The sequence below is a fragment of the Podarcis pityusensis genome, assembly GCF_964106645.2.
Source record: "Podarcis pityusensis genome assembly, chromosome: 4".
Lineage (NCBI taxonomy): Eukaryota > Metazoa > Chordata > Lepidosauria > Squamata > Lacertidae > Podarcis > Podarcis pityusensis.
In genome coordinates, this window is record NC_138027.1 from 62,289,846 (window position 1) to 62,302,139 (window position 12,294).

A 12,294-nucleotide genomic window follows, 5' to 3' on the forward strand; every position below is an offset into this window, starting at 1 on the left:
TGATTTATGACTTTTTGCAGGCTAAAGATCAAACAGACAGAGAGTTAAGCTCTAGCAAAGTCTTAGATACATTGCCAGCTTATGCCTCCTCTTTGAATAGAACTTCAATTAATTTTCAAAAGCATGTAAAGAAGCACAGCTAAAATCTTCTATCAATGTATCTTGCAAATGAAGATGTGATTGATTTGTTGCTTGCACTTTGGCTCTAAGTATAGATTATGCTATTTGAAAGATTTGCTTTTTGTCAGAGTAACATGCTTTAGTGATAAACATACTACCCTCTCTCCTTCTATGCGTAGGAAGAAAAACAGCACCTGCTATTGAGCACATAGAAGCTGGAATGCTGAAAACATTTACCAAGCCTCCTGAACTGGCAAGGAGATTAAAGGCAAGAAACTGATTTCTGAAATCTCTGTCTTGTTTTAATAGGTATTTTTTCCAAATGCTGTCAGTATTGTAGTGTGCCACCCCAAACTCCAAGTGGCACAAGATTCCCGGAATTCCAGGAGCTTAATACACTCTTAACTGGGGAGAGATCCCTTCAAGTCTTCCTGGCTTACTTTTTAGTAGACATGCATTCGATTGCACTGTTAGTTGCCTACTAAGGCTTCTCAGTACAATTCTAACAGCACAATCTATGCATGTTTACTCAGAAGTAATTAACCTCACTATATCTTATTCCCCAATAAGTGTGTATAAGATTGCAGGCTAAATGTACTTTTAATTGAAGATTTCCATTGGCTGCCATGTGGGAGTGGCAGAAACATATATTAAGTGCACTAGGGAACAGAGCAGACTTTATCGCTTGCTGTCTTCTTATGAATTCATTATGCCTTAATGTTTAGAAGTCTCAATCATATAAATTATTAAATTCCAGCATTTCTGTGATGTTTTTAATACACACTTATTAAAAATGAATTATACAAATAGTTTGATGTTACATTAGACCCCACAATATAATAGGGTGACATAAAATAAGCAACAAATTAAGCACAAGAAGCCCAACACACCATCATTTTCAAGTACAATAACAAAGACCTATATCGTTTATTATTTTGCTGACTTTCAGTTGTCAGCTCAGCTCTGAAATTGATAGAGACACCAAATGCAATGCTATTTAATTAGTTGGACCCAAACTGAATGATCTATTATTAATGATAGACGTTTGCTTAGTTTTACTCTAAAAACTTCAGAAATACTTATTAGTTGATCAGCTTATATGAAAACCAAATTACACTCTTCAACACTTAGAACAAAAATTTCTCTATGCATTGCCACAAATTCTTAGAAGTCAGCCTGAGTTTGAGAGTCAAACTTTTGCTTTTCGCTGTTATGCGTTAACATTTTTAATAAAGTATAAATTAAGAAAGAATAAGTCAACCGGTTAGGAAAAAGTTAAACACTTCTGTAAGCTTTAGTGTTCTGCAACCATTTAAATAATGAGGTATTAAATGCATCTTCTGTTCCGATATTTATATGTCCAAGTCAAAATTTACCTACAGAATCTTTCTAAGGCAATAGGGAATAAACAATGGAAAAATTGTTTATTTTCTGCCTTTCTATATCTGCACAGATAATCTATTATAAACTATCCCATTAAAAGAAAATCCTGCTTATTTATTTATTTATTTATTTGATTTAAACACTGCACCTTCCTCCCAGGTGGGCAAAAATCTAGCAAAAGCACAGTGTCATAGACTGAGGAGTTTGTATAGATGAACATGGAACTATTATTTAAATCTAAGGCAAGGAAAGACTAGGCAGAAGGTCTAGGTTCAGTCCAAGAACCTTCAATCAAAGCACCCCAGATAGCAGGGTGGGAAAGGACATAAGCTATAGATCAGGCATAGGCATACTCGGCCTTCCAGATGTTTTGGGACTGCAACTCCCATGATCCCTAGCAAACAGGACCAGTGGCCAGGGATGATGGGAGTTGTAGTCCCAAAACATCTGGAGGGCCAAGTTTGCCTATGCCTGCTATAGATCTTAGAGACTTGCTGCCGCTCAACAAAGGGTATACAGGGATAGATGACCTAACAATCTGACTCTGCATATCCATGATGAAACAATATGCACCTATGAGGCTTACCAAAAACAACAGTGTTATGATTATTCAAATTCAAGAAAGTTGCTTTTTTACTTGGTGGAGTAATAATCTGTGTTGATAATTCTCATAAGATTAACTACAGAGGGTAACTGTGGGGCACTCTGGTAAAGTTTCAGGACAGTCAGTTAATGGAAATACAGAATCAAGTCGTTTGTGATGTTTAGGAAATCAAAATGAATGAGGTGAAAATTCCGTGTTTACAAACTTATCTCTTTATGCACAACAAAGGAGTTGTGAAATAATAAATCGTCTAATGGGAAATAAACATAGGTTAAAAGGAAAAGCTGAATGGGCAATATTGTGCTTTAATAAGACTTCTGACGAAAAGTTACCGTATATTTCGCCCTATAGGACGCACTTTTTCCCCTCCAAAAATGAAGGGGAAATGTGTGTGCGTCCTATGGGGCGAATGCAGGCTTTCGCTGAAGCCTGGAGAGCGAGAGGGGTCGGTGCGCACTGACCCCTCTCGCTCTCCAGGCTTCAGGAGAGCCCCACTGCCAGCCCCGCAAACTTGGGGGACAGCGGGGAGGCGCAGCGCACCTTTCCCGCTGTCCCCCGACTTGGTTAGAAGGCTGGCGGGGGGGGAGAAGCCTGCTCCTCCCCGTCGCCAGCCCCGCAAACTCGGGGGACAGCGGGGAGGTGCAGTGCGCCATCCCGCTGTCTCCCGACCTGGTTTGGAGGCTGGCGGAGGGCTTCCCCCTCCCCCAGCCCCGCAAGCTCCCAGAGCGATGCCAAAGCTGCACGCAGCTTCAGCATGGCTCTGGGTCCCGTTCTGGGGGCTGGGGTCGGGGGAAGCTCGGGCTTGCGGAGAGCTTCCTGTTCTGGGAGCTGGGGTCGGGGGAAGCTCGGGCTTCCCCCGCCCCAGCCCCGCGCCTGGGGGTGGAATAATTCCCCCCCTTTATTCCCCCCCCCCAAATCTAGGTGCGTCCTATGGGCCGGTGCGTCCTATAGGGCGAAAAATACGGTAGTTTTCAGCTTTTTTGTTGGGTGTGTGTAAGTCATAAAAGGCAGGCATTAGGAATAAGTCAGAAGCTAAGGTTTTTCTATTCCTGAAAAACCTACAAAACAGAGACGTTGCAGCAACGGCACAGAAGGATGAAATGCATATATTAAATGAACTTGGTAACTTATATCAACAAAATAAATTAATGAGTGCAATAAATATTGGTGGCATAATACATTTTTGTTAATGATTATGTGATTTTTTTTTAGCCCTCCCCTGTTAGGTTTAACATGAAAAGTTGAAGTGTTAATGAGCAAATCCAATTTTTAAATGCATTTCAAATAATAAAAGCAGCAGAAAAGAAACCTATATATGTAATAGTGATAGTTATAGATCCAGCGGGCAGAGCATTTGCTAATGGGTTTTCATCTTGAGCAAGAAGAGTAGCACTTTGATCCATATGAAATTCATTTTGAAGTGTTGAAAACAGCTGACGCAGGGAAAAGCTGTATTGCAGTGATTGTATGGATAGACCAGAGAATCTTATCTATAGCTAATGTTACTATTCCAAACATGGATTTTTTTTCTTTATTGCCCCCCCCCGACGTCAATAGATTCTTCTTCTTTAATTATTGGTGATGTTATAGTTTTGTATTAGATCCTTTTCATGACAGAAATGCTTCATTTAATACTGACATCATGTGATCTCAAAACGAAGAGTGAGATCCAATGTCACGATAGCAGATGCAATGGATTATTATTATTATTATTAATTATATTGTTTATACTCTACCCACTCTGAGCTGCTTCCAGCAAAATATAAAATAATAATAAAATGTCAGATATTAAAATCTTCCCTGAACAGGACTACCTTCAGAGAGGAATTCCTCATCCTATCCTCTCCCTGCAGTGTCCATCTACTCCAACCCTCTGAAGCAGATTTTGGGGTGTGGGGGAGCTGTAGAGGGGAAGGAAGCATGTCCTATTTGTGTAAGGAGATGCCTGCTGCACAAATAGGACACCACAGTTGGATATCACCCTAAATGACACGATCCCAATGGCTGTAAATTTGTTTGCTAGAGTTCTTAAGCTGCACAGTTCTGTTAGGTGTCTGAAGAGAAGGCTATTGAGCTACTGGTATTCTATTAAAAGCAATACAGAAACAGAAGCTTTGCAGACAGTCTAGTTAACAGGAACCATTGCCGAAAGAAGTTCCATGAAGAACTATGTAAGGAAGACAATTCCGCTTAGCCACTTGTCGGGGTGTCATTGTGGGCCTGCAGGGCTCTTGGCCAGCAGGAGTCTTCTGGCAATGGGGGATCTAGTTGGTCCTCTGAGCTGTCCAGGAGGTCGGAGTCTAGGCCTGCCTGGTGGATTGGCCTATTGCAAGCAGGCTTGGGACCAGCTTCTTCCTGGGAGGTGGGGACCAACTGAGGCCAGTAGGCTTCACTTGGGTCTGCTCTTTGGGTATTTAAAGCAGCCTGCCCCTGCTCCCTCATGCAGTTTCCTTGTTAGATCTAATCATAATAACCCTCAAGAGCTCTTTCAGAATATTAACATACCAGTTGCAAGTGAATATCAGATTGTGTGATTATCATATCATTATCATGACATATTTTGTGTCATTCATTCAATGCCAATAGCAAAAGCCCCAGGACTAGATGGTTTCTGATAGAATTGTATATGAGAATATTTGTTTCCCATTTTACAATATAAATATTTTTTATGACTAACAATGTATGAAGCTAATCTTTAAAACTTATTCGATCCAGGAAGAAACGGACACAATATTGTTTTAACATCTACACAAAACCACCAGCAAAGACTATATAAAGATCTGTAGTTGTGCCACTAATATGTGGATGATACCTAACTCTTTTTCTTCTTGCCCTCCTATCTCAGGGAAGCTGTGGAGAGACTGAACCATTGCCTGAGGACTGCGATGGGGGCCAACCAAATTTAATCTTAATCTTGGTTGTAGGATTTTGACCCAAGGCAAATTGGGCATATTCAGAGAGATATGGGCATTGGACAAGTCAGATACAGCAGCCATGGATTGTTACAGGTCAGGTTTGACGGCTCAGACTCTGGGGCAGACCTTAGTAATACAGCACCCCGTGCGAGGCCAAAATTTGCTCCCCCCCCCCAGCAGTCATGCCACCTTCCCAAAGTCTGGTAAGTGAGGGACCAGGCTTTGGAAAGGGGGCTGAGGGCTCTGCCAGTGTCTTAGAGCCCTTCTGTCTCCTTCACAAACCTGGGAAAGCGCTAACTAGGCTTTAGGAAGGTTGTGTGAGGTCTCTAGGACCTTGCCAGAGTCCTCACACCTCTTTCATGAAGCAAGTATTTACTAGGCTTTGGGAAGGAGCACTCTGTACAAAGCAGGCATAGGCAAACTTGGCCCTCCAGACGTTTTGGGGCTACAACTCCCATCATCCCTAGCTAACAGGACCAGTGGTCAGGGATGATGGGAACTGTACAGAGGAAGTAGTCACGCTGCCCTAAATCTGCCTTTGTCAGAGTGATTCAGGGTTGGAGCATCAGACAGGAAAGAGGCAGGCATTGGGTGGTAAAATTTGAGTGATGTATGGTGGTTCTGGAATTAAGGAAGAAATAGGCATAATTCCTTCTCCCTTTCACTGCCAATCGGAGCTCTCTGCTAGGAGCTCAAAGTGATCTTTAGATGAAAGAAGCGTTTCCACCCACAATTTGTTTGACAGAATTGTTACAACATTAACATTTTTTCTGCATACTTGATTAAGATTCAACTAAGCCCCCATGTTCAGGGTTAATCATGAATAGTAGAACTTATATATATCTTCAATTTTGCAAATGCCTGACATATTGTGTATTTTTGCTAGTGCTAGTACCTTCAAAACCAGCATAATTTAGACATTACTGGAGTGAAAATTATAGCAAAGAGATATAAAGTGTGATTAGATGCTGTTTGTACTTTATTGATTTTCCCCCCTAATCCATTTCCCTCAATTTCTAAACTGTTAGATCTATTAAATGAATGCTCACCTCTATCAAGAGTCTTAATAAATTGGAACAAGTCAGTAATCAAGCCTAACAACCATAAGGAGAATGAACCTGTACTACAAGGTTGACTGTTCCAGGTGAATATTAATTTTTATTAAGTACCTAAGATTAATCATAACTGTCAGTTTGTCAGGAATAATCACTGCTAAATTGAATTCTGTGCTAAAAGAAATTCAATCATATTTAAGCCAATGTCAAATAACAAAACCAAACAACAACAACGACAATAATTAGCAGCAGCAGTAGTAGTTTTCACTTTGGATCCAGATAAAGATATTAACAATTGCCATTTTTATTTCACATATTTATATCTTATGATGTATATCTCTAATAAGCTGAAATACTACAGTTTTGAATTATACCACATTGTGGGGTATTTCAGGAAAATTGGAAATTGCATATAGTAAACTGCAGAGTATATGTATATGATTAACCTTGAGTGTGGGGCAGCTAATATCATTAACATCTCAACAGTAGCGGTCCATGAGCAGCATTCCAGAAGCAGTGGTAAGGGCAATGCAGTGGCAAGGTTGGGAAAGCTCTGGTCTGGTACCAATAGTGTCACATAGGTTTACATGCACCAGTGGGGCAGCAATACTGCCAACCTGCAGCTCCCTTAACCCTTGTATCCTCCTTCTCCCATCCCATCCCCATGCATGCAGAATTACCGGGAGTGCTCCCGTTTCTTCACATGCCATTGCTAAATTTCAGCATCTTATGGGGAACAATACACAAGTGTTTATAGACTGGGGAAACTGTTTATTCTTACCGGCTAGTGAATAATTGTACAATGTTTTGTCCATTTACATGTGTGTTATCTCTTGTTGAATAAATCATTACTATGTACTTAATAATGTTGAAAGAATGGACTGGTCAGAGCGTATGTACTTTGAACGCACGATGAGAAATTTCTTCTGCAGAGACCAATTGCAGAAAATACATTTACACTATTTCCTAACTAATGTTTTAACACCAGGTGCTTCTATCAAGCCCTCTGGATACTACAGATTTTAGATTCTGTTAACCAGGAAGTGTTGAAAAAATGACTTCTCTAGGTCACTGAAAATAAATGCTAGTTCAACAATTAGGTAACAATTAGGTTGAAGATCTGTTACAATGTCATCCCCCAAAAGTAGAATTAAACTGATCTAGATTTAGACGGATCTGTTTAGGACACACCCCTATGAGACACTGACAGAAGTACACATGTGTGGTTTAAAGTGTTTCTTACATTTCTTGACCTGATCTTCAATGGTATTGTTGTAGAATAGTAACATTTTAGTAAGCCCCCCCCCATATTTTAATATAGCACTTATATTGTAATTTGAAACATTCATAGTTGAATGTAAGCCCCAATGAACAAGAGGACATATATAGAAATATTCCTGGTCAGGAACAGGTCAGGTTCCTGGTCAAACAACAGTGCTGAATTACATATGCATAGGCATATTTTCTTCTGACTATGGCCCCCTCTAGATATCCTTTTTGTTGAGAATTCCTGATTAATTGTGTTCATGATTCTATCAAGGTGGTCATACGTGATCCTGCTTTCAAGACTACTTGCTCCTGCAAAAGTTTTGGAATCGTCTTACTGCTTCATTTCTAGTCAGTGCATATCCTGTAATTTTCTGCTGAAATTCTGTAACTGCAAATTTTCTGGGGGATTTCTTCTTCTCCCACCTTTGTTGCATCATAGCCATTCTGGTCAGCAATAAGGTGGTAGTAGCATTGGGGAAACATTACAGAACAACTAATAATAAATGCACCACCAATGCACTGTTAGTGTGCCAATAATATGTTGCAGAATACACCTGCAATAAAACATCAGTCTGGAGAGGCCCAATGACTTGTCTGCATCATTTACACATCCTGATTCCCTCAGTTGTTCCCTTTAGCATGTTTTACTCTAGCTGTTTTATAGGCTTACCTATTATATACGAAGGATTGGAATCAGCGAGTCTTCTTTTCGCTGTTCTTTGGTGATCTTGTGCTTTGACTAAGTCTTCCTTTTTGTTGCCTTTATTTTAACTTTGTTTCAAATTAAAATTCCATGGGGTTTTTTATATATATAAAAAAGGATATAGGGAGAGGCTTGCTTGCTTACCTCCATCTAGTTCTTCAGCACCAAAATGATTCCTGTAGAATAGCATAATCTCAATCTTGTAGCACTTGTAGATAGTCACTAAACAAACAAGTAGCAGCAGAATAGCACCAAGCCCGCCAGCAAGCTCAACTGTATACATCAGCTCTGCAAAGAATTATAAAACTTAATAACCACCACATTCTGAACTAAAGGCAGCCATTTATTATCATGTTGTGGAGGTAGAAAATGCTGTCAACAGTTCAAAAATACATGATATTTAGATATTCTGTCTGTAGAAAGAGCATGTGTTTTACTAGTTTGTCACAGGTATAACACCATTTTTTACAGGAAGCAACAACCATGGTTATCTTTTTGTTGTACACAACAGTCCTGTGATATGCAGTGTTTACATATGCGGTTGCATTGCTCAAGGAGTTTTTGTCAGTCATGTAGGATGAAGCTAAATATATACTTTTTTTCAAAATTTAAATATGTGAAGACAAATTATTTCATGTCTTCCAGTGTCTCATGGATCGGTTGTGTTTTAATATCTCTGACACCATTCCCTGTTGATATGCAATTCATCTTCCCTTCTCAACTCTCCATAAACAGGTTTGCCTTTTTTCTCTCTCTCTTAGATGTTGCAAATCATCCCAATTTGTCATTTCTGACATTCAGAGCTGGAACGTGACCACTTTCTTGTGTTATGTTGTACCACTGGAGATTGCATGATGGATTGAGATCACTGTCATGTAGGTTAGTTTTCAAGGATGAAAAAAAAAAACCCCACACAACTCAAGACAAATGTAATCATACTGTCTGTCAACAGTAATCTCCTTGGTAATAACACTTATCGGATAATAACTGCAAGTGTTAAAGTCATCATTGCCCATTGCCCTCACAATTACCAAGCAGTTGCATATGGGTGACCATACTATTATTCCTGCTGCTGTTAAGACAGGAAATGAGGGGTGGTAAAATGAAGACAAACATTGTAATGTCATAAGGCTGTTGTATTGTTTCACAAGCTGTATTGAAATTAGAGATGAAGAATAGTCTGTCATTCTAAAAAAAAATAAAAAATTGAAATACATTATTGCTTGTAATATTTCTATCATTCAGCCTAGAAAAATGGCTGTGGCTCAACATAAAAAAAAAGCTTTAAAATACTGTTTGACAGATGAAAAGGGAAAAGAGAATGCAGAATTAAAGGACTGTGTTGTGCATGCACTACAGATTAGTGGTTTTTGCAAAAAACAACAACTATTATATTTATCTATATCCTGCCTCTCCCTCAAGGAGCTTAAGGTGCCCTGCATGGTATGCTCCATATTTCATCATCACAACAACCATGTGAGGAAGGCAACTGTGAAGCTAAGTACTTACCCACAATATGTTGGGCTGCAACATTCTGTTATACATATCTAGGGCCTGACCTGGAAGTTCATGGCGCGACCATGTGAGCCTGCGTTCCATTAACAGAGGGTATGTGTACCTACTATTATACCCAGTGATGGCATGATGACTACCGTATTCACTATCAGTTAGGTTTAAAACAAAACAAAACGCAAGAGCCTGGATCATCAAGAGTACGCTAGTCCATGAAAACGTATTATATTATAAATGTGGTAGTCTTTAAGGTGTCGTAAGACTCCTTGTTGTTTGTGATAGAACCAACTGACACAACTGCCCCTTGGAAATTTTTGACAGGGAATTTTATCCCATTGTCATGTGTGCTATATTGTCGTGGTTTTTGTTTAGTATTTGCTGCTATAACAATTCAATATCATATATTTCAATTATAGAAATACAAAAGCTAGAGGGGGGAAAACATAAGCAATAATAGTTCTTTCCACTGCCTAGGTATGTTTATGCTTTTATTACCGAGATGCATGCAACTGCTATAAAAGCCTCAGTGTTCTCTAGAAGACAATAAAATGTAATTAAATATTATTATTATTTTTGCTTTTTTTAAAAAAAGGATTTATTTAACACACCGTTCTCTTAAGAATGGTAATGTAACCTCCTTTATATTCTACAGTTTTCAGATCAGGAGTGTTAGTTCCACATATTTGGAATATTTCTTATCTATAGGGAAAAGATGTTTGTTTTCCTCAAATAAATAAACCCACAACAGTTTCATTAGAATAGTAATAAAATGGCTTAGAAAATAAATGGAAATGGAAATTGTAGAGCACTGGCTTACTACATTGCTGTTTATCTTTTTCTGCCACATGTGATGCAGCCGTTCAGTGGTAACCAGAAGATGGGGATTTAATGTGCCAGGTTGCTAGGTGCAAAATACACCATTTATATGCCTGCTGTAATGATGATGCATTAAGACAAGGGAAAAATACTAGTATAGAGAAACTAGATTACAATTATTACAAGATCAAACAGAAAAAAATCATGAAGTTTTTTTAAAAAAAAGAATTATTGTGTATGTTACTGAATGCTTATGCTACTAAAGGCATCTCATTAGGGACCATAGGATGCCTCATTTGAAGAACACTTTCATGCACTTTTAACAGTTAAAACTATAAAAAACCACTATCATATATTTGCTTCAGTTCTGATGAAAGTACACTTAGGTCCCACTGAAATCAACAGGATCTAAGTTTGCTTAATTTTACTCTAGATTGCACTCAATCCCTCCACTTCTCACACATTGCTTGCCAAGCCAGAATCAATCTGGAGAAACTGAGAGTATCCTCTATTGACCTTACTAATTGCACCAAATGCTATTCATTCCAGAAGCAATGTAACATCCCATGCTCCTACATTACTTCTAGCATGGCATGTGTCCAACACAAAATCCACTTGTTGGTACACGTATCCAATCCAAAACAGTCCCAGGACTCTCACCTCCCCAAAATATTTGGAACTTACCTGATTAAATCAGTACAGTTGGAAGGCTGTGGTCACATGACTTTACAAAATGTAAGCCAGAGTAGCTTGATATATCCAGTATTGTCAATGAACTCTTGCCTTATACTACATTTTGCCTTATTGTTACAGGGCTGCTACATTTTGCATTACAGTCGTACCTTGGACGTCGAACAGAAGCCGTTCTGGAAGTCTGTTCGACTTCCAAAACGTTTGAAAACCAAACCACGGCTTCTGATTGGCTACAGGAAGCTCCTGCAGCCAATCGGAAGCCCTGGAAGCCCCGTTGGACATTTGGGTTCCAAAAGAACATTTGCAAACCAGAACAATCACTTCTGGGTTTGCGGCGTTCAGGAGCCAAAACATCCGAGTTCCAGGGCGTTCAGGATCCAAGGTACGACTGTATTGTTACAGGGCTGCAACAGGAGCAAGTATTATACTTTATTTGAAAGTCCTGAAGTGAGAGATTTTTTTTTTTTTTAAATAATAATTTCCCACTTCAAGGGGAAGGAGGGAAGAAAGAAACAAGAAGTGCACACCATTTCATATCTGTTTAGACTTTGTGTTATGACATTAAATTACAGGCCTTGCCCTGTTTAAGGACTGAGAGAGCTCTGAAAACTGAGGAAAATTACCAGGCATTTCCTTGGGGAAATGGCATTCTGTTAAACACAACAAATGAATGAGTGCTGAAGAGTTACATCTGAGGGCAAAGCAATCATTAGTTACAGGCAATTAACAATAGTCTTGCGGTAGCACAAGCCTGGATCTACTCTAATGGAAAAGTCCATTGATTGCTTTTCAGTTGTAGATTTTTTAAAGAAATAAATTGCTTCAATTTGAAACAAGATTTGCTACAAGCTTTCTGACCAATTGCTACACTTGTTTTCTTATCAAGATAGTTTGACCACAGAACCCAGTGAAAGAAACAGCTAATTAAAATAAAGTACCGCTATTCTCTAGACATATTGAATGATATCATGGGTAATAAATGCATTCATTTTACACTAATCCTACCGTAATTATCAGATGTACTTCTGGGATATCTTTGATCTGCACCTGGTTTTAATTTTTGATAAACTTCTCAGTAGTGTCACAGAGGTAATTTACTTATCATTAACTGCACTTGCACAGAGAAGTAAACAAATGGAAGAGTGCTCTCAGAAGCTTCCACCCACTACTGATTGAGTTTTTGAGAGTCTTTATATCCCCTACTTATCACATGCAAAGATGCTT

At 39.1% G+C, this 12,294-nt stretch overlaps 1 protein-coding gene and 1 long non-coding RNA gene across 5 annotated transcripts in view; one reads left to right on the top strand and one right to left on the bottom strand.

Moving 5' to 3' along the window:
- Positions 1-10,125, top strand: part of LOC308476086 — a 107,828-nt gene extending 97,703 nt beyond the window's left edge. The window contains exons 4-7 of the long non-coding RNA XR_013985694.1: positions 300-388; positions 4,953-5,115; positions 6,051-6,166; positions 8,811-10,125. This is a non-coding gene — a long non-coding RNA (uncharacterized lncRNA). The remainder of the gene's footprint in view (positions 1-299; positions 389-4,952; positions 5,116-6,050; positions 6,167-8,810) is intronic.
- Positions 1-12,294, bottom strand: part of IL1RAPL1 (interleukin 1 receptor accessory protein like 1) — a 658,802-nt gene that overhangs the window by 10,714 nt on the left and 635,794 nt on the right. For 3 of the 4 annotated variants that reach the window (XM_081003461.1, XM_081003460.1, XM_081003462.1), the window contains one exon: positions 8,194-8,337. The exons of the other annotated variant lie outside the window; for it this stretch is intronic. In XM_081003461.1, the coding sequence (XP_080859587.1) occupies positions 8,194-8,337 (144 nt within the window). The remainder of the gene's footprint in view (positions 1-8,193; positions 8,338-12,294) is intronic. 4 annotated transcript variants of the gene reach the window in all.